The sequence below is a fragment of the Panthera uncia genome, chromosome D2 (genome assembly GCF_023721935.1).
Source record: "Panthera uncia isolate 11264 chromosome D2, Puncia_PCG_1.0, whole genome shotgun sequence".
NCBI lineage: Eukaryota > Metazoa > Chordata > Mammalia > Carnivora > Felidae > Panthera > Panthera uncia.
In genome coordinates this window covers 33478702-33502035 of record NC_064818.1, presented here as the reverse complement: position 1 = coordinate 33502035, position 23334 = coordinate 33478702, and the positions used below count along the sequence as shown (strand labels likewise).

General features: G+C 33.6%; 2 protein-coding genes across 9 annotated transcripts in view; one reads left to right on the top strand and one right to left on the bottom strand.

Moving 5' to 3' along the window:
• Positions 1-23334, bottom strand: part of ADK (adenosine kinase) — a 519772-nt gene that overhangs the window by 337595 nt on the left and 158843 nt on the right. For all 8 annotated transcript variants that reach the window (XM_049646244.1, XM_049646240.1, XM_049646242.1 and 5 more), the window contains one exon: positions 10874-10952. In XM_049646244.1, the coding sequence (XP_049502201.1) occupies positions 10874-10952 (79 nt within the window). The remainder of the gene's footprint in view (positions 1-10873; positions 10953-23334) is intronic.
• Positions 1790-2086, top strand: LOC125933305 (40S ribosomal protein S27-like). The gene has a single exon (XM_049646251.1). It carries the CDS (start codon positions 1811-1813, stop codon positions 2060-2062), a length of 252 nt encoding a protein of 83 aa, XP_049502208.1. The 5' UTR covers positions 1790-1810; the 3' UTR covers positions 2063-2086.

The window sequence follows — 23334 nt, the reverse complement described above, 5'->3', positions numbered from 1 at the left end:
GTAAGAACCAATCCACTAACCAGTTTTAGGCCCCACTGCATTATTTTCTATTTTTGAAAGAAGTTGTTGTGAGATAAATAGGTGTGAAGGAATGAATATCTGGTATATATTATTGCTTTAAATACAGTCTTATCAAATTGCTGGAATTACAGCTTAAGTTTAATTCAATTAATGGAAAATGCCCACCATATACATTTTTCAAAACGTAATAATAACTACAATTTATTGAGCTCTCATTATGTATAAGTACTGAGTTATATTGTTCATATTTTATAATTTAATTCTAACAACACACTATATTGAGTTAAGCACCACCAAAGAAAAAAATTGTGAAAGATTTTGAAATGGATCAAAAAGATTGCAGGTATTAATAGAAGCCTATGCATTTTTTTTTTTTTTTTAGAGCATAGCCTTCTAGATTATCTGATTCTATGGGGTTGATACATTTTATCACCTTTGAGCTATTTTATAAGTACATAAATTATATATTACTTAGTAATAATTCTTGTCTCTAAATCAGTAAATAAAATGTGATCCTACAGAGAGAAGTGAAACCTGCCACCCCAACAAAAAGTCAGTTTTGTAATGCTTGTAGTTTGATTTCACAGACCAAACATGTCTCTGGACTTTGAATTTTCTTTTAAGTCAACTATACTTACCTGTTCACTCATTAATTATGAGTTAAAATTGTTGACATTTGTTCATTTTCTATGAGAGTCATAATATTATTCTTTTAAAATTTTTAGGCTGTAAATTACTAGTATTATTCCCATTTTTCAAAACAAACAAACAAACAAACAAACAAAAAAACTGAAACTTGAAGAAGTTAGCTGACTTGTCCAAGTTTTTGCTTGCCCAGCTTTGCTTAACTCCACAGCACATCCTCAACACCCCTAATCACTATGCCTTGCTAAAATTTAGACTATTTTGCTTTTTACTTCATTATCTCAAGTATCTCACCATCAAAAGTACCAAAGATCAAAGAAATACTCTAGAAAAGCTGTTCTTTAATTTTTTTTTAATGTTCGTTTATTTTTTGAGAGAGAGAGACAGAGTGTGAGCAGGGGAGGGGCAAAGAGAGAGGAAGACACAGAATCCAAAGCAGGCTCCAGGCTCTGAGCTGTCAGCACAGAGCCTGATGCGGGGCTCGAACCCACAAGCTGTGAGATTGTGACCTGAGCCAAAGTCAGACGCTTAACTGACTGAACCACCCAGGCGCCCCCTAGAAAAGCTGTTCTTTAAAAAAGATGGCAGTTGACATTTCCACTAGATAATTTAATTGGCAAACACCATCCTGATTGTCCAACCAACTAAACAAATGAGACTTTTTTCTCCCCAGAGAGCTCTGACTTTATTTTTCAGTTCAAATAAATGAATACATTATCCATAAGACATTTATTTTAATAGTTTCTGAATTCTAATTCCAAAAAAAGAATGAAAAGGAATGAAACCAAGGCAAGAGTTTTATCCCCTAGATGAAATTAGATACTGTCATTTGTAGTATTTCTTACTGAAGTTCTCTCTGTTTTGCTCTTAGGCAGCAGCAGAAACACAATCTCAAATTGTACCCATGTTTATAATGTACCACATTAAAGGTTATAAGGTATATAGTGGTAACAGAATCTCTTAATAGAAGGTATAATTAAGGGACAAAAAAATCTGAAAGAAAAAAAGGAAGAAAGGAAGAATAAAGAAGAAAGGGAAGGATTGAGTGGGTATGGAAGAGAGGAAGGAAGAAGATGTACACGTTTTGCTTCACATTAAAAAAACCTGACATCTTTTCTTGTGGTAACCACCTCCCCAAGAGAACATGCCCCTCCAAAAGGACCTCCTGTACCCATTCCTGGAAGAAAAGAGGAAGCATAAGAAGCAGCGACTGCTGCAGATCCCCACCTCCTACTTCATGGACGTGAGGTGCCCAGGACTCTACAAAATCACCACCATCTTTAGCTATGCACAAACGGTAGTTTTGTGTGTTGGCTGCTCCACTGTCCTCTGCCAGCCTACAGGAGGAAAAGCAAGGCTTACAGAAGGATGCTCCTTCAGACGGAAGCAGCACTAAAACCACCCTGAATCAAGATGAGTGGGAAACTATCCCAATAAACAAATTTTTGCTAAATAAATTTTTAAAAAATTAAAAATAGATAAATAAATAACCTCACGTAACTTAGAAAAATGTCACAAACCCATTAAAAATATCATTTCAGAAAACAAAACACTGCTTTCTTCACTTTATTTTAGCTACTAAAGTCTCTCACAATCTAATTCAACAACAAAAGGTGTTAATTCACATTTCAAGTTTTTTCAACTGCAAGGAGAAATCACGCTTTGCATAGTCAACTTTACTTTGTAAGAACCAAATTACTTAAAATTATTCATTTATCTTAAAATTGGCACCAACAAAAACCTCCTTTTTAATGACATAAGGCTTGACAAGCCTCTGTGTTGCATCACCATCTGCCACATCCTGCTCTGATATTTATAAATACAGTTGTGCTATTGATGGTTCTACAACTGTTCCAGGTGTAAGACATTAGAATAGAGAATTCTCTTTGATCACTCCAAAGTCATTTCTTCTTTTTAAATACAAGCAGTCTGGACTGTTCTCAGGTTCCCAGAGGTATGTCTAGTAAAAAGCCTTTTAATCTCTAACTGGTTTGTTCAGGTGAAATAGGTCACAAGAAAAAGAGATAATCAGAAATATATATTAAAACAAAAAAACACACAGATTAACTGCTTTTTTTTAAGAAGAAGAGAAGTATGAAGCTCTTGATTTTCATCACTTTTAATTTCTAAATACTATGGGGACTTAGTTGGAGATGCGACACGGTTCTTGAAATACCAGCTCTACAATTTTTGGCCCAACATGTTTCTGTTTATTCAAATGTAATTTTTGAAACTTAAAAAAAATGTTTTTAGGAACTCAATGTACGTAGTCTGGGCTTTAAAACATAATTCTGAAAGCTGGTTCATTACATGACATTGCATCAAAGAAAAAAAACAAAGCACTCCTCCTCTCTCCTCCAGGTAAAACCTGTATAAAAATATAAACATCCTGGTACTTAGTTCTCTCAAAACTTAATTAAAAACAAAACAAAAACTTGGTTAAACAAAACTTGGTTAAATTTTCATTAGTAGCTAAATAAAAATATGGAAGCTTATCTAACTGGGAACGAGAGGAGAAACTGGAAAACCAGAAAGTTGATGATCAGAGAACCAGGTTAGGACTTAAAAGACAGAGTAAGGATATAAGAATTCAAGAAGAGACCAAGTTAAATGTTTAATGCTTATGTGAAGAAAAAATTCAGATCTATTACTGATAGTTTTATACATGTGATCAAGGAACAACATCTGTAATGAGAGGTGTCATTGCTACTAATGAAAGACAAATAGAAAGAGGGGTAAGGAACATATACAATTTTAGTAGTTTCCATGAAATGATTTAGACTACAGCAAATAAAGAAGTATTATCTCATGGGGGACCCAAGGAATTTTACAAAAATCCCCTACCCCTGGACAAGCAGAGCAAGACTAACTCCATTTTGTGCTACACCCACCATCTCATGTATAACCCCCACATGACCTACTTATTGCTTAAGACACTCCCCCACCCTAGTCAAGCCGCTGAGCACACCCTTACTGGAAACTGGCTCATTTAGGAATGCAGAACCTCTAACCGCCAAAGAATGTAAACCCCGCCTTTTGCTCGCCAAACTTGCGTGCCAATTCTGACCAGAGTGATAGGCTAGTTCAAACAGTTACTATAGGGTAAATTGTAATTCAATTGGCCACCTGCGTGTGGACTGACATGAACGTACAACTTTCTGTGTGTGTTACAATCTCATTGGCCACTGGCCCCCATAAAACTGCTACACCTCATAACCTAGGGGACCAAGTCCCTGCTCCGCTGTGTCGGGTATACTTGGGCCCAAGCTGGAGCTTGCAAATAAACCCTCGTGCGTTTGCATCGGTATCGGCTCCTTGGTGGTCTCTCGGATTTGAAATCAGGGGCATTACACTCATCCCAAAGATCTCTGCTTCAAATGAGAGAAAAATATGCTTTATTTACAAAGATGGCAGGTACTAAAATAATAGAAAAATGGTTACTCTTAATTATTGAATAGAGTCATAAAAATTCATATAGCCTCAACATTTTGGGGGATAACAGAGAGAAACAATAATTTACTCTGTTAAAAAGAAAAACCACAAGCCCAAAATGAAGTCACTTATGTTAAGAGCCCCACGTGAGCAAATCAAGACTTAATACCTAACCTAACTGCAGTTTCCATACCCCCAAAAATGTAACATTTAACCAGTCAATATGAAATTTCCTGGTCAGCACTGGGAAATGTACTGATAGACCCTTTTCATTCCCCTTAGGAGGGCAACATTCTTTCCTAATAGTTTCCTTTTTTTCTATTCCTTTTCTGCCTTTAAAAACTGATCCTGGGGAACCTGGGTGGCTCAGTTGGTTAAGCCTCCGACTTCAGCTCAGGCCATGATCTCACAACTCAGGAATTCAAGCCTTGCATCTGGCTCTTTGCTGTCAACACAGAGCCTGCTTCAGATCTTCTGTCCCCCTCTCTCTCTGCCCACCCCCCACTTGCATTGTTTCTCAAAATTAAACATTAAAAAAATTAAAAAATGAAATGAAATGAAATGAAGTAAAGTAAAAATAAAATAAAAACTGTTCCCTTCCTGCAGCTCAACAGAGCTCTCCTCTACTTGTGAGATAGGATGCTGCCTAACTCACAAATCATTTAAAGAAGCCAATTAGAGCTTCAAATTTACTTGGTTGAGTTTTGTTGTTCAACAATTCTAATGATGATCTGCTTATAGTTCAGTTAACAAAGGATAAGAAGACACTTAAAATATTTGATTAGATGCCCAGAACAATAACAAACTTTTAACGACTACAGAACATTAGAAAAATCAGTAAATTAACTTGCAAGAAACATAAAAACAAGTGAACCTACATAACTTAAAACAACATAGAAATACTTTGGAATACCTCATATACCTGGTCATCAGGCTTCTAAAAAATTTAATTATTCAGAAAAAAGCATAAATGTCCAAGGATCAAAAAGGTATCTAAACATCAAGAAAAATTGCTGTCTCTAAGAAGCATGAAAGAACAAGTTGGTTTACTCAGAACTACATTTTAAAATGATGGATACGTGATTTTCCCTGACAACCTCCAATTCTTTCAAAATTAAAGCTGACTGGAAGAAGTGGAGAGGGTTTATGAAAACACTCAAAACCTCACACATATAGACGAGTCAAAACTGAAGTCTTCTAAGGAAGAGAGAAAAATCTCCAGTAAGGAGAGAAATCAGAAGTTCCAGTTAAAACACCTGGTTTTAAATTCTGCTTTACCTAGTTACTTATCGTGGCATATTTTTGTCTATCTTATTTAATCAGAATCCTTCCTTATCACTAAAATGAAGACATCATCTGGTCTATCTCCTAAGCTGTTGTGAGGATCTAGGTTTTGAGAGAGTACACAGTAGCATAAAATAAGGATTGCAAAGAGGTAAGTAGTCCAGGTTTAAGAAAACCAATAGCTCCAGTGTGGGAATATGAAACAATAAGCCACTGGTCTTAAGGTAGAGTAAGCAAGTTTTTAGAATGCTAATCCAAGAATGAACATACCAGACAAAAAAAAATTTTTAATATGATAAATAACTGTGGAAGAAACTGGTAGACAGCTCAAAACCTGTTCTACAGAAACATCAAGAAGAAGAAGAAGAAGAAGAAGACGACGACGACGACAACCACCACCATCAAGCAGACCAGCATATGTATTATGGAAATCCAAGGAGAAAGAGAGAGGCAAATACAAAATATTTAAAAATAAGATGGCCTAAAACTTCCCAATTTTGAGGAAATACATGAATTTACACATCCAGAAGCCCAATGAACTCCAAGGAATATGAATTCAAAGAGATCCATACTAAGACTTGACCAAACTATCAAAGACAAAGAAAGAATCTTAAAAACAGAGACAGAAGTGGATAAATAAGATTAAAAGCTGACTATCAGTAACCACGGAGGCCAGAAAGCAGTGAGATGATATTTAAAATGCTAAAAGAAATGTAAACCAACAATTCTATATCCAGCAAAACTATTCTTTAAGAATAAAGGAGAAATTGAGACATTCCCAGATAAACAAAGCTAAAGGAGTTTGTTAATAGTAGACTTGTCTTGCAAGAAATGCTTAAAAGGAGTCCTTGAGACTGAAATGAAAGGACACTAGATAGTAAACTGAAGACATAACAAAAGATAAAGAACACTGGTAAAGGTAACTGTATAGGTAAATATAAAAGCCAGTATTACCACACTTTTGGTTTGCAACTCCTGTTTTATTCCTGTAGGAATTAAAAGGCAAATGAATAAAATAATTATAAATCTATATTAATGGGCAATGTATAAAGATGTAATTACTGACAATAATAATATAAAGGGGGAGGATGGAAAGGGACTTTTCAAAGGAAGGGACTGTTTGTATGCCACTGAAACTAAGTTGGTAGTAATTAAACTAGGTTGTTATAAGTTTAGTATGTTAATTGCAATCCCCAAAGTAGCCACTAAGAAAATAACTAAAACACATACACAAAAGAAAATAAGAAAAGCAAAATGGTACACTACCAAAAATAAAAAACATACAAATGAGTACTTGACATGGACTGAATTGTGTCCTCCCCAAATTCATACGTTGAAGCCCTAAGCCCCAGAATTTAAGAATGCACTGTATTTAGAGAAAGGGCCTTTAAAGTGATAAAAAAGTTAACATGTGGCCCTTATGATGGATCCTAATCCAATTTGACCATTGTCCTTATAAAGTTAGATACAAACAAATAGACACCAGGGGTATGCACAGAATTACAATTATGTGAAGAGGTAGCAACAGGAGAGAGGAGTCACAAGAAATTAAAGCTGCTGACATCTCAGTCTTGGACTTCTCACCTCCACAACTATTAGAAAATAAATATCTCTTGGATAACCACTCAGTCTGTGGTACTGTTATGGCAGCCTGAGTAAACCAATACAGTACCTATTTGAAAGAACATATTATTCTGCATTATTTACTTTTCTGTAACATGAATGCTACTTAAATGAAACAACAGGAACAATTAACAGTGGCAATCAGTAAAAATCAAAAAATCAAAAAAATCAAAAAATATGTGTGAGAAAATACAATAATCATTATTATGTTTCTTTTGATAAAATAAATTCAGCAACTTATTTTATCTTTTTTTTAACTCTATTGGAATTTAAATTTTATAGGCCACATTTTATATTCTTAATATATATAAATGTAACTAAGATTAAAAAAAAATTTTTTTAACGTTTATTTACTTTTGAGACAGAGAGAGACAGAGCATGAACAGAGGAGGGTCAGAGAGAGAGAGGGAGACACTGAATCTGAAACAGGCTCCCGGCTCTGAGCTGTCAGCACAGAGCCCAACATGGGGCTCAAACTCACGGACTGCGAGATCATGACCTGAGCCGAAGTCGGACGCTTAACCGACTGAGGCCACCCAGGTGCCCCCTAAGATTTTTTAAAAGAAGAGAAAAGAAAGTGGGATTAAACAAATATTACCAGTATTTAGAAAAAATAACAATGACATGTTTCTTTTTGTCCCATGAAATAAAATAGTTTTATGCTTTGTGTCTCCTTTCCAATAATAACACTTCCCTGTACCGAGTAGAACCCTTCTTTTTAGTGTGGTAAAATTGAGTATCGTTAAATGTAAATTTCACTTTGACCACTCTGCTTGTATCAAGTCCATATTCTTGGTGTCAGTCCTGTGATGATATCAAGCTAAATACCCTCTCAATAAGCACAGAATACTTAGGATTGTAATTACTAGTAATGGCAGGTACTTAGATATGTAAGAAATTGTTTCAAACCCCACAAAACATCCATCTATTTTGAATCTAAATGCTTGTTTTGGTATTCCAACTGTTAATCAATCATGTCTTTTGCATTGATAGATTAATTATCTTTGCTTTCCATGTGTAAAATAAATATCATTTCAGAAGCACACTAGTAATTTCAATTTATGCTATCAAAGTTGCATTTCAAATGAGTTACAGTTTTAGTAAAGACATTGAGAGGATCTTATTTAACTTGGCTGTCCTTTTGTGGTGACTTTTTTTCTCCACCTTGAGTTAGGAAGCAGTCATGTTGCACAAAAAATGAGACATTTGTTTGTTGTATAAGTTTTTTCTAGTCTCCTTATGGCTTCTTCAAATATCATCAAACATTTTTGGAGAAATGGCATAAAAATTTCTGTTTTAGTATAATCTTTTTCTCCGTTCTCATCCTCAATGTATTGCCAAATTAGACAAGGACATTCTTCCTGTCTCACACTTTAAAAATATTTTACTGCAGGATATCTTTTCTAAGTCCAACAATAATTATAGCCATTCTTTAGGCACATGTCCAAGGAGGCTATCTCCTTCCATTTCTTTAAAGTCAAAAATCACATTAAGTGTACCTGTACATATTGAGAACATTGAAAAGTGCCCTAAAATGTTCACTATGAAAGCTTCAATATCAGAAGTAAGCAAATCACATCACATTTTAGCAGTGCTATATACAAAGGGTGCAAAACACTTTGCAGATAAGATCTTTTATTTTATTTCTTAAAAAAATTACACTGAATGAAATTGTCCAAAATTTAAATTTGCACTGTCTGTCAAATACACAGATGAGTAAAGTCTAGAATTATATTTGGACATCTCAACAATCTTGTTTTATGTTGCCTGTGGTTTCACTAAAATCTTTAAGAATATGATTTAACGGACTTAACAAATCAAAGTATCTAAGAACTAAACGGAACATTTTCTTGTTGATATGATTTGCCATATCGATGGATATGTCAAAGTGTGGTTGTTGCTTAGATCCATCAAAATGAGCTCTATATTGATTGTGAAATATTAAACTTTATTCCCTGTATGACTTTTAGTTCTTCTTTCATAGGAGTTTTGATCTTTGCAAATTAATGCTCCCTTTCATTATATTTCCATTTGACATATTTTTCCACAGCTACCATGTAAAGTATTATTAAACCACAGAACAAGGAGAAATTCACCTAACCTTGGTATTGTGTGGGGAAGTTACCTTGAAGCACTATGTACCTCCACGTACATAAATACGCCAGCTATTCCAGAGGGCAAAGAACAAAAAGGGCCTACCAACTAAATCATGATGCTTACATTACACATTTATTCATTTAAAACAAACAGCAGGAAGCAAGGGGAAAAGCTGGGGTTAAGTTAACACTCACGGTATAACACCTTAGGATGCAATCAAGTTATAAAGGACCTCAACTAGCTGAATGTTCACCTATTTCCCAAACTACTTGATTATTTACTATCTATACTTAAAAAAAATCCCATGACTTTTGTCTCAATCTTATAAGCTACCAGTTTATTATCTATGAATCCTATCCACCCTGTTTTTCTTATTTCAATGGAAGAACTGAATATTTCAAAATATGTATTATATAAAACACATAGATACAGAAAATATATATTTCACATGGTATATACCATCAAAAAATATGTAGAATTAAGTGGTCTGTGAATAGATGATCCCTGAATTCTTACCATATCATATATTTTATCCTATTTTAGATCTCCAGTTCACAGAATCTGGCAGACATTGTGAGCATAGGTCTATGGGGCTTATAGTTGCTGCCCAGTACGTGCTTCTTTAATAATGTAGAGTGATAGAAAAAATGGAAATCAATAATCAAGTTGTTTTGTGGGTGAAGGAGAACTCGAATGGAAAGAAAAATCCCGAACCAACCAATCAAACACATTAATACAAAACAAAACCCAGTACTTTCCCTGGTGGGTATCCCTGTCAACTCCTTTCTAGTGTATTTGCCTATACTTTTTAGACCACTCTAAACTAAACCTCAATGTCCTCATTCAACAAGACCATATCAGAATTAGATATAACTAAGACCATATCAGGATCAGCCACTCTAAGGTTCTAACTGTATTTTCAGATTTTTCTTAAAATTTAGACAAGAGAACTTAAGTTACCTAGCACAATGACTAGCACATATACCAGAAGCTCAATAAATATATGCTTTATGTACAAATGAATCAGTTCCTCCTATTACTGACTTTCAAGGAAAATCTGAGAAATTGTCCTTCTAAAGGCAAGTACTTCTAAAGTGCTGTTTTTGAAAACTGTGGTTATCCTAGACACAAATTATAATTTGGTAATTATGTATTTGGATTATCAGTCAGATGGAAAGGAAAAGTACTCTCAAAATATTAGGGGAACTGAAAAGCAAACAAAATCTTCAACTGAGGGCTAGATTGAAATTAGTATTTTTAAGTAGAGGAGAGCCACAATTCCTGTCCATAAATGGGTAAATTTAAGTTTTGTTAAGATAAAGAAAATTCAGAAAAGCCATAAAGTTTAATTATATTTAAAAAACTAAGAACTTTGGTACAGTAAAATACACCACAAGCAGATTTTAAGTATGAATAATAATTACTTTCAACAGATAATTTCCATAAAATATAAAGTATTTCCATAAGTCATTAACACATTAAAAATTATAAAATAAACAGTGAATTAATTCAATAAGTAATTAAGAAGAAATATAAGTGAACAATAAACATATTAAAGCATGTTTAAGCTTACCAATAATCAAAGGAATACCAATTAAAGTAAGATAATTTTTGCTGATTAGATGGACAATGATTGCTAAAATCCCAATTCAAAACCAACAAAACTATTCTGTAGCAATAAAATATAGATTGGAACAATTATGTACAATGACCATAAATCTAGAGTCATTTCGAATCTATTTCTTTGTAACTTTTAAAATAATTAACCAACCTGTGCCACTTTAATAGAATTCTGGGTAGAACCACCAGCATGATATTCGACTTTGAATTTTTTTACAAGTTCATCAAACCTACAAGAAAATCACAGTAGAAAAAAGTAAGTTAGCATCTGTCAGTTGTCACAATGCAAATTTTTCTGATTAGAAGCACACTGAATCACCATTAGTAGAATATTTTCAATTATATAATTATGTTGAGTAAATGAATTAAAATATATATGAAAAACAAGCATGCTGAATTTGTACTTATGAAAATTTTTCTACAAATGTACAATAATAAGAATTTAAAATATATAAACTGTCCATAATTAACCACTATACTAAAAAGGTAAAAATACAAATTCATAAATTATTACTTATAAGCAATGCATATTTTCCCATATTAAATGTTGACCTCCAGAATCCTTACAAATGTAAATTCTAGTAAGTTTAAAAAGTTTTAGATATCATAGAGACAATTAGTTTAAAATGTAAAGAACTGGGAAACCACACATTAGGGTATGATTCTAGGCAAGCTGCTTGGTGACATAATTTCTGTATCTGTCATATAAAGACACAGACAGTAGTGATCTAAAGCTTTATCTAAATATCTAAATATCTAAAGCCATTATTTTGGCATCTGATAAAAGCTATAGAACTTCTCTCCAGGAAAATACATACATCCACTACACATGAAACTTTCATGTACCAGGCAAAAAACTACGGACACTGATTTGAATAAATCTCAAATTAGATGGCCTTTATTAATCTGGATTTCAAATCAATATTCCTTACTGCATGTCTTTAGCATGTTAGAGATATCCAAGGGGCGTAAGTATGTACTTTAATTTCAAAGGACTAAGAAGCTTTGGAGGGAGACAAGGATGAATACACATGAGAAAATACAGAAAATTAGAAACCACCAAATTATCAAAAAACAGAATATATGCAATGTAGACAGCAAGTGCTAGAGGAGGTTGGTCAAAAAAGGGAGATTGGGATACGAATAGAATATTCAAGGAAGGTTTCAGTATTGACAAGTATTTTCAAAACTTTAAAAACAAAATACAGAAGTAGATCCTTTCACTAAAATGAAACATTTCACAGAACCTCAAAATACCAAAAAGACAAATACAGATATGGTTATATTAGGAATAGGAAAAATGGAGTTATACCCACTCCCATACATCCAACTACATTGGGATTCCATCTGTAAAACACTGAGATGACAATAAACACAACTAGCAAACCTGCCCAGAATTTTGACAGCAGAATTCATATGACACTAATAATACCAATGTAATAATAACAGAAGAAAAGGCAAAATATATAGGCACAGATGCAGAGGTAGGTAGCTGCAGTAGCTCAAGGGAAGTTCCCTTCTACTTAGGTACTTTTTTTTTTAATGCTTATTTATTTTTGAGAGAGAGAGAAAGAGAGCACGAGCAGAGGACAGCAGAGAGAGAGGGAGACACAGAATCTGAAGCAGGCTGCAGGCTCCACACTGTCTGCACAAAGGCTGATACAGGGCCTGAATCCACAAACCATGAGATCATGACCTGAGCTGAAGTCGATGCTGAACCAACTGACCACCCAGGTGCCCCTCTTCTATTTACTTTCTGAACTAGACAGATATCAGCTAAGCGTGATGTTAGAGATTGGAGAAGAAAGGGAGAGTGAATGGATAAAGTAAATATACAGTGATCAATTGCTAGGTTCATTTGAGGTCCCTCCACTGTCAAAAGCCAATTCCTCCAAAGGTTTTGGATCGTATTTGTAGTGGGTTGAATTGTGGCCTCCATAAAGATATGTTCCCCCATAACCAGTGAATGTAACCTTATTTAGAAAAGAAGGCTTTGGAGATACAAGTAAGTTAAGGAGCTTGAGATAAGATCTTCCCTCCTACATTACCCAGGAGGGGCCTAAGTTCAGTAAGAAGTCTTCTCATAATGGACAGAAGAAAAGACACAAAGGAGAAGACCATGTGAAGATGGAGGCAAAGACTAGAGTGATAAGGAGCCAAGGAACGCCAACACCCACCAAAAGCTGGAAGAGGCAAGGAAGGCTACAGACATTCAAATTTAAACTAATAAAGTTAAATAAAATTTAAAATTCAGTTCTTCAGGGGCACCTGGGTGGCTCAGTTGGTTGAGTACCTGACTCTTGATTTTGGCTCAGGTCACGATCCCAGGGTTGTGGACAGAGCCCAGCATTGGGCTCGCACTGAGTGTGGAACCTGCTTAAGATATTCTCTCTCTCTCTCTCCCTCTGCCCTACTTGCATGCTCTCTAAAATAAAAAACTAACTTGGGGCACCTGGGTGGTTCAGTCAGTTAGGAGTCTGACTTCAGCTCAGGTCACGATCTATCTCACGGTTTGTGGGTTTGAGCCCCGTGTCGGGCTCTGGGCTGACAGCTCAGAGCCTGGAACCTGCTTTAGATTCTGTGTCTCCCTCTCTCTCTGCCCCACCCCTGCTTGCACTCTGTCTCTCTTTGTCTCTCAAAAATGAATAAACATTAAAAATAATAATAAAAGAAAAAAAATAAATTAAATTAAAAAACTAACTCATTAAAATTCAGTTCTTCAGGCACCCTAGCCATACTTCAAGTGCTCAGCAGCCACGTGTGAATAGTGGCTATCAAAGTCATACACAAATAAAGAATATCCCTTTATTACAAAAAAGTACTGTTGGAGGTGCTGGAAGAGTTCAATAACAAAATAAACAGAGTAAACATGATCAATTCTAGAGCTGAAATGGACCTAAAAGAACACCTTCATTTAAGAAATGGGAAATGAGGCACCTGGGTGGCTCAGTTGGCTAAGCGTCAGACTCTTGATTTCATTTCAGGTCATGATCTCGCAGTTCATGAGTTCAAGCCCCATATCGGACTCTGTGCTCACAGTGTCAAACCTGCTTGGGATCATCTCTTTCTCTCTCTGTCTGCCTCTCCCTCACTCTCTCTCTCTCCCTCTCTCAAAAGATAAAAAATTTAAAAAAAAAATGGGAAAAGTTAGACATAAAGTTTGAGTAGATTGCCAGAGGTCACATATGGCACACTGGTGAGTCAAAATCAGAACTGCAGTATCAAAATTACTTGTTAATTAATTACAAATACACACAAATCAGGGTATATTTTTTATCATTTCAGTCAGTAAAGAGAGTTTTCTATAAAAACCAAAATTTTGTTTATTAATATTACTTTTGGAATTAGTTCAAGTATAAAAATTATAGGACCTCATATTTCAAGATGGATGATGATGCATATGTTTGCATACTTTCCCAAGTCTTACCAGATGTCAAAAAACATGTTTTATATATATTTATACATATATATTTATATATTTACTTATATATGAAAAAACTTATAACAATACCACAAAGCAAGCAAAGAGGCCAAACACAGACCACAAATTGAAGAAATAATAAATACTAACTTTACAGAAAGAAAACATAATAGAATTGACAAAGCAGTGATAGGAGAAATAAAAAAGTAATTCCTTTAAACACTGCATTTGGAACACTGTCCAGCCTCTCCTACCTTACCCACAAGAGTACAATTTGTTTACATGTTCCAATTTGTTGTTGAAAGTCCTCCATATCCCAGATAATTGTGTAGCTTCCTAGCCTACCTGAAAATTTTTTTTCTTTAAAAAACTTTTTTTGGGGTGCCTGGGTGGCTCAGTCAGTTGAGTGTCTGACTTCGGCTCAGGTCATGATCTCGTGGTCTGTGGGTTCGAGCCCCGCGTCAGGCTCTGTGCTGACAGCTCAGAGCCTGAAGCCTGTTTCAGATTCTGTGTCTCCCTCTTTCTCTGACCCTCCCCTGTTCATGCTCTCTCTCTGTCTCAAAAATAAATAAATGTTAAAAAAAAAATTTTTTTTAACTTTTTTTTGGTAGCAGCTTTACTGAGATACAATTCACTCATTTGAAGTCTACAATCCAATCATTTTAAATATATCCATAATTGTGCAACCATCACCACTATCAAGAATATATTCATTAACTCATAAAGAAACACCCAAACCTTTAGTTACCAAAACCGAATATCCCCATCATCCTTCCCCACCCTAAATAACTGCTATTCCACTTTCTATGTCTGTATTTTTGTCCATTCTAGCCATTTCATATAAATATGTGAATGATTTTGTTGACTGGATTCTTTCACTTAGAATAATGTTATCAGTGTTCGTACATGCTGCAGCATCTATTAGTACTTTATTCCTGTTTTTAGCTGAATAACATTGTGTTATATGGATATACCACATTTTGTTTATCCATTCATCCATCCCAGATACTTAGATTGCTTTCATCTTTTGATTTGTTATGGATAATACCATAATAAACATTCACATACAAGGTTTTGTGTGGACATAATATTTTCATTTCTCTTGGGCATATGCCTAGGAGTGGAACTACTGGGTCAATTTAACTTTTAACTATTAACTTTAACTTTTGAACTTTTTGAAGAACTGCTGCACTATTTTCCATTCCTTTTTAATTTTTTTCTCAGAGAAAATGCAGAAAAACCTGCCTGCCTAATTATATGAAAAAGAAGCAACTAAAAAATAACAGAGTTTCTATAAATTAGTTTTACCACTTCTGAATTTTTAAAAATATCAATAGTTGAGTGAAGGACCTGAGCGATAAAAACGGCTTTGGATAAAAAATAAGATGAAGGTAAGAAAGCTGAAAATACCCAGGAAAATACCCAAAATCCGTAGGAAATATAAGAGATGAAGAGTATGAAAGAAAAATTAAGAAGCACAGAGAATGGATCAGGTAGCCCAAGATCCATTTAAGAAGAATGATGGGGAGACTAGAGATAATGAAGGGTAAGAAAGAAATTCTAGAAAAAAATGTTTTCAAAAGAGAAAAAATATATAATCTTCAGATTTGTTCAAATGTGAAGCAATTCCATTAGGGAGGGGACTAGGATCCATATTTGGACAATACCTTATTCAATTTCAGAATTCTTCATATCAAGAGAAAGCCTTAAGAACTTCTAGAGTGAAAAATAACAGACTATCTGAAAAGGAGTAAGAATCAGAGTACATCAGATTTCTTAAAGAACAGAGCATGCTAAAAAAAAGCAAAAAAACAAAAAAACAAAAAAAAAACCCACATTATATTCTATGCTAGAAGAAAAAAAAAAGATTTTCAAAATAGAATTCAATATCCACTCAGATTATCAACTCATGATAAGGGAAAATACAAGCTTCACATGTAAGTACTGGCAATTATGAAAAGAAAAGTTACTAAGGAGGAGGTGTAACAATCAAAACAAAACATAAGAAAGGAGATAGCATGGGTTTACAACAACAACAACAAAAAAAGGGAAAAAAGTGATAACTGTGTATAACTTTGAAAAAGTAAAGGAGTCCAAAAAGAAATTAAAGGAGGAACCATTACATGTAAAATTATTACATGTAATAAATTTTATTACATGTAAAATTCTTCCTTAAGTAGCAAATATTTTAATAACAAAGTAATGTATTTCTCTTCTATGAATCCATACATACACTACAGTACGTGGTTCTACAAAGAATAATAGTTACCTAGTTATTTGGTTATGAAGGCCTTTTGTCTGGTTTTCAATTTTAGAAACTATGCTGAGATAAAACATGTAACATTTAATTACAATTGCAAACATTTGTAATACTTAATAACATTTACAAAATATAAAAACATTGTATATACATGGACATTTTGAATGGAAGAAGAGAAAGATGAAAGAAAAAGTTTTCTCATTTTCTCTCCTTCAGTTAGAGTTCATAAGTATCTCAAATGTTCATAATCAAATTTTCAAAAAGGATTTTAAGTACACTGTTTAAAGTCATAAAATCAATCAGTAGGAAGATTAAAATGTATGAAATAGCATAAAGAAAGCAATGAGGAAGGAAAAAGAGAAAAATAGTATAAGTGCACTATATTGTTCATCTCCCAGAGGAAGAGTCCATAGACACGTAAATTTGTTAATTAAGGAATATAACTACATTATATAAATTTTATAATGATAAACTAAAAACATTAACTGTTAGTATCTGTAGCTCTGGAGTGCAGAAGAAGGGAAGTTACATTGTTGGGCTTTTTGTGTGATGGTCAGAGGCATCATCATCATAAATAAATAGAAGATAGAAAGGCAGGCAGACATAATGATATGTGTACGCTTGACCATCTCTGGGCTCTTAATTGATTCACTGATGTACATTTCTACCCCTGCACAATCTGCATTTTGTCTTAATTACTATTGCCTTGTAAGTCTTAATGAAAAGCAAGTACCTTCATCTTGTTCTTCGTCATGAGAGCACTGAATATTATTCTTGGTCCTTTGTACTTCTATATAAATGTACAACTAGATGTCAATTTCCAAATAACAACTTGTAGTGATTTTGACTAGGACTGTATTAAAGATATATATGGAAGTTATAACCTTTCTAATATTAAACTGACTAATACCTGATCACAGTGTGCATCACAATATATTTATTTAGGTCTTCAGTACTTCTCAATTAGTTTCATAATTTTTGCCATAAATCTTGTGCATCTTCTATTCAAGTCACTATTATTTCCTGCTTTAATACTACTAGAAGTAATATTTGTTTAAACCTAGTTTTTATTTGTTGCTGGTGTTCAGAAATATAATTCTTTATATAACAATTTTTACCTACCCAAGTTGCTAATATCTCTAATTCCAATAATTATCTGTTTTTGCCGGACATAACTTTTGTGAACAGTGACAATTTTTTCTCTATTTTTCTTGCCTTAGTGCAAAGACTGAGGACCTCCAGCATAACATGCACAGATAACAGTGGATAGTAATGGGCAAACTTAGGCTTATTCCAAACTTTGACCTAATAAATCCTAATGAATCCTGGTGAATGGCTAAGTCTTAGAGGGAAGTATTTAATCTTTCACTTCATTTTTACTGTATGTATGCACTGCTTCTACTAAAGAGTTAAATATTTTAAAATGTTAGACCTCTATCTACTGATATTTTCCATATATTTCAAACGTATAATACAACGCAATAGAATTAAAATATACCTGTGTATATTACAAACAAAATTACCCAATATAAACATATGTGTGTGTATATATACATATATAAATAATATATAAAATATATGATTATAATAATAATAATAATATGTAATATATATAAAGGATCTAGAAAAGTACAACCAAGGAGTTAACAGTGGTTAGCTCCAAAGTAGGAGGAATTATGGATCTTGTATACATTTATTTCAACTGTGTAATAAGCATAATAAACTGCTTTGTAATGAAGACACTTTTTACTCTACTTCATTTTATAGTGGAAGAACATAACAATTTTCTACATAAGTATCTAAAAAGAACTACATATAGGACAAAGCAGAATAAAACATAGAGCAGAGAAGTGAGTGATTCTGAATGAAAGAGGCAGGAAAAATTTAACACTTGAACTGGATTTGACAGATAAGGGAGAAAAACTGAGGGTAAAACAAAAATATGACATATTCAGGAAACAATTTAAACACAGACTAAAATATAGGTCAAAATCAAAGTAGTAAAAACTGACAAACATAACTCTCTCTGCCACGCTAATAAATGTAGACATTATTCAGTACGCAAGGAGAAATTACTAAACTCTGTTTGCCAACAGTGTGAAAAACAGACTTGTTTTGTTGTTGTTTAATGAAGTCAAGCGCTGTTTGGAGGACAGTGTAGAATAAAGACAGGCAGATTGCCACTTTTCAAATAGTTCATACCAAAGATCAGATGTTGAGCTAAGATGCTAGAGAGAAATTATTAAACTAAGGAAGCATTTCTGAAGTTGAAGACATAACACGTGATAAATAGCTGGAAGCAGAAGATGTGGTAGAGGGATGACAATTCTGAGATTTCTAGTTTGAATGACCAAGTGGATGATGTTGAGAAGGTAAATACAAGAGAGAAAATAAATTGTATGGAACAAAGGGAATTCCTATATAGTAACAAACAAACCAAGAAACATTTCTATTTAGGGAAGTGATTCTAAGGAGGCAAGATTTGTTTCTTTTTATCTCTTGCAGGGATTAGGAACATAAATTACAACCAGATTTTCTCTCTATACTTTTCTAGCTGACACAAAATTTTGTTTGTCAGTAAATGGTCTACTTTGTGTCAAAACTATCAATGTAGTCAATGGAAAATACCTCGAAAAGATGAAGGACTATGTATCTTTAATGAATAAAACCATAAATTGAGGCTGAAACATTAATGAACTTCAAACTATGATTATAATTTGATACGTAAATAATCTAATCAATTATGTGAAAATATTAAGTATTTCCTATGTTGTTTAGAGATGAAATTGTTTAAAAGCTTTATATTTTATGGGAAACTTCAACATATTTCTATTATGTGATTTTCTTCTACAGGGAGTAAAGTGGCAATTTTAGTACATGATAGATTCATTCTTACTTTCTCCTTTTGGTTAAGCTTCTTTGTCTAAATGGAGTGGGCATGTCTAACACTTCAATCAAATGACTGACAGAAGTGAAAGAACAATAGCTGATCCATTTTCCTACTAGAAGTCTATTTGTGAAACCCAAATTAATAAAATATATACAGCTTTCATAATGTTTAAAAACTTCCAGAGAGAATGTTACTTAAATAAAATGCTACAGAAAAACTGGATTCAGTGCTTATCCAACTTCTAGATGAGAGTTTCTATACAGTGGAAGTAAAAAATGAATAAAAAAAAACTTGATAATGTAAAAATATTTAAAATTTTTCTCTATAAAAGCAAAATTAAACAAATCCAAGCAAATTAAATATAAAGAAATTTTACAATATGAAAAATGGTTATTACATTTACTTTATATAATTTAAAAAAATATCTTAAGATATTATTATGTATTTTGGTATTAATTTAATAAATTAATTCAATTTTTTAAAATGTTAATACTCTCCTAGGGAAGCGAAATGAAAATATTAAGGCTCAGATAAATGGACAAATTAACAAAAACCAAAAGAATGGATGTTCAGAACAATCAGAGATGCATTTCACATGTTCATTATTTTTTAATGAAATTATTAACAAAAATGACCAGAAGAAAATACATTAACATGCCAAAGGTATTTTTTATATAAGCTTTCTCCTTTTTTATATTTCCTACCATTTACTCATGTGCTTATATTCATTTTATAATGAAAGTGGTTTTATTAAAGAAAACTTTTAAATATAAATTAATGTCACTGGAATGTAATTCAGAATTTCTTGTGGACTAACCTCAAGAAAAAAAAAAAAAGCAATATGCCATATACTCCTAAAGAAGTTTTTGTACTTGTTCTGATAATGAATAGAACTGAAATTCTAAGTAATGCTTTCCACTCTCATATCACATATTATTACTTTATAAACAACTGATAATTTCTGACAATACGATAGCTATCTATATGTTTTGCTATTTGAGAAGAAAAGTAACATACAAGGAAGTGGAGAAACTTTCAAACACTAATGTTTGGTAGGCAAAGCTGTGACCACTAGTCTTCTGATGCTGGGTTTAATACTAAATCTTCTGAGATACAGGACCACCTCAGCATGGTACTATACACAAGAAAAGATATCAAATGATACAATCATATATGGTGGGGCACTTGGATGGCTGAATTGGTTGAGCATCCAACTTTTGATGTTGGCTCAGGCCATGATCCCAGGGTTGTGGGATAGAGCCCTGCTCCACACTCAGTGAGGAGCCTGCTTAAGATTCTCTCTGTCTCTCTGTCTCTCTCTCTCTCCCTTCCTCCCTGTGCCCCTCTCCCCCGATCATGATCACTCTCTCTGACCAAAAGAAAAAAAAAATTAAAAGAAATGATCACATATGGAATTTAAAGTCTACTAAAAGATAGCACTGACTTCCTGTAAAAATAAAAATAATACTGAAGATCATAAGCGTGCTACTAGCAGCAGAAAACAGCTTGTAAATGTAGAAAGCTGAGAAGTGACTCAATGACTAACTTAAACAAAGTAACATAATCTGCCATTAGAATAAATCCCTTTAGCACTGGTATCAAGGTACAACTATTAATAGAAATAAATGTGGGAAGGTATATTACAAAGAGATTCATCTTTTCAGAAACAGTAATTGTACTAAGTACAACATGAGCAGATAAGTTACGGGAAGGTCAGTAACTGAAAATTTTAGTGGAACAGAATTAACTGATGCTATAACTGAAAAGAGAGCAGCTAGTTTTGCTGATTATTAACATGTACTCATTGTTTCCTAAGACTTCCAACTAGTTTGCACTTTTTTAAAAAGTTTTTTAATGTTTATTCATTTTTGAGACAGAGAAAGACAGAGTGCAAACGGGGGAGGGGCAGAGACAGAGAGAGAGACATAGAATCTGAAGCAGGCTCCAGGTTCTGAGCTGGACAACACAGAGCCTGATGCAGGGCTCGAATTCATGAACCGTGATATCATGACCTAAGCCGAAGTCTGACATTTAACTGACTGAACCACCCAGGCACCCCAACTAGTTTCCACTTTGTAAAATGAGGAACAAACAGTAACTGATGTTTCAATGCATTTTAAGAGGTAGATTAATAACAACATAAATACATACAAAGTCTCACACAATATATACAATGCAATAACCCCGCTCTGCTTAGAAAATTTAGCGCTCACAACTAAAGAATACCCACTACACAAGAGTAAAGAAAATCAGGGGTGTGAAAGGTAAGGAGGACAATCTTTTTTAGAAGGTGATAATGAAACAGTATATATTCACTATACCTTAGAAAAACAATCCCAGGACTCTTTTTTATTTTTTATTTTTTTAATTTTTTTTAACGTTTATTTATTTTTGAGACAGAGAGAGACAGAGCATGAGCGGGGGAGGGTCAGAGAGAGAGGGAGACACAGAATCGGAAGCAGGCTCCAGGCTCTGAGCTGTCAGCACAGAGCCCGATGCGGGGCTCGAACTCACGGACCGTGAGATCATGACCTGAGCTGAAGTCGGACGCCCAACCGACCAAGCCACCCAGGCGCCCCAATCCCAGGACTCTTAATACCACTATGATCCATACATTTAAAATCTAATGAGGGGCGCATGGGTGGCTCAGTTGCTTAAGTATCTGACTTTGGTTCAGGTCATGAATTCTCTTTCGTGAGTTCAAGCCCCGCGTCAGGCTCTGTGCCGACAGCTCAGAAACGAGCCTGCTTTGGATTCTGTGCCTCCCTTTCTCTCTCTGCCCCTCCCCCACTTGCACTCTGTCTCTCTCTCTCAAAATTAAATGTTAAAAAAAAAAAATCTAATGAAAAAGCCTTACTCCCGTAACCTAAGGATCAAAATGCTCCAGTTCAATTTGGAAGATTCAAAAAAAGCTTCAAAATCTAGGGTATTTTGAATTCCTATCTTCTTCATTCAGTTTTCAGGTTAAGAAACTTCTTTCAAATAACTTTTTTTTAAGCCTAATCAAATAACCCAGACAATACTGTAAGTTGGCAAGAACAATGGCAAAATTATATAAATGTGAGAAACTTAATAGGAAATTTTTGAAATATAAATTTTTTATTTTCTGACATTCCTGAAAAGGTGACTTTTGTTACTAAGCTATTATATTCTTCATATTATATAACATTAATTCCTGACAAGTCTGACAACCTATGTTTAGTCTGAATAGTGAGTCTTGCATAGTGAGTCTAGCAAATAAGGGTACCAAAGCATTGTTCATAATTTCTGACTTAAATATGATTGACCAATATTTCAAAATATACTTATTGTTATAGAAGACTTTTCAATATTTATTATAAATATTAACTTTCCAAAGGATATAATATCCCAAATATATATTAAAAACTTTCAAAACTCATTAATGAGGAAAAAAATCCAATAAAATGGCAAAAAATTAATAGCAACATTTCCAAAGAAAAGATACAGATGACAAATAAGCATAGATTTTAATATCATTGGTCATTAAAGAAAATCCAACTTAAAACCATAAGGAAATACATCTATTAGAATGACTTAAAAAAAAGTGGCAATATTAAATGCTGATGAGGATGTACAGCAACTGAAACTTTCATAAATTGCTGATGGAAATAAAAAACGACACACCCTCCTTAGGAAACAATTTGGAAATTTCTTAGGAAATTACACATACAGTCACCAGACAACTCAGATACATGACTATTTAGAATAGCTTTATTTATTTATAATCACCAAACACTTAAAACAACCCAAATGCCTACCAAGTAGTGAATGGACAAATTGTGGTATATCCATGTAAGGCAAGCTCATCAAGTAATAAAAACAAATAATACATTCAAGAACATAGATGAATCTCAAAATACGCTATGTGAAAGAAGCCAGGCATAAAAGGGCTACAATACAGTATGATTCCATTTATTTGACATTCTGGATATGGCAAATATATAGGCAATTTAAAAAAGAATAATATACTATCTAGAAAAAAAGAAAGAGGAAATTCCAAAAGTCTCTCTCTTTCTGCAT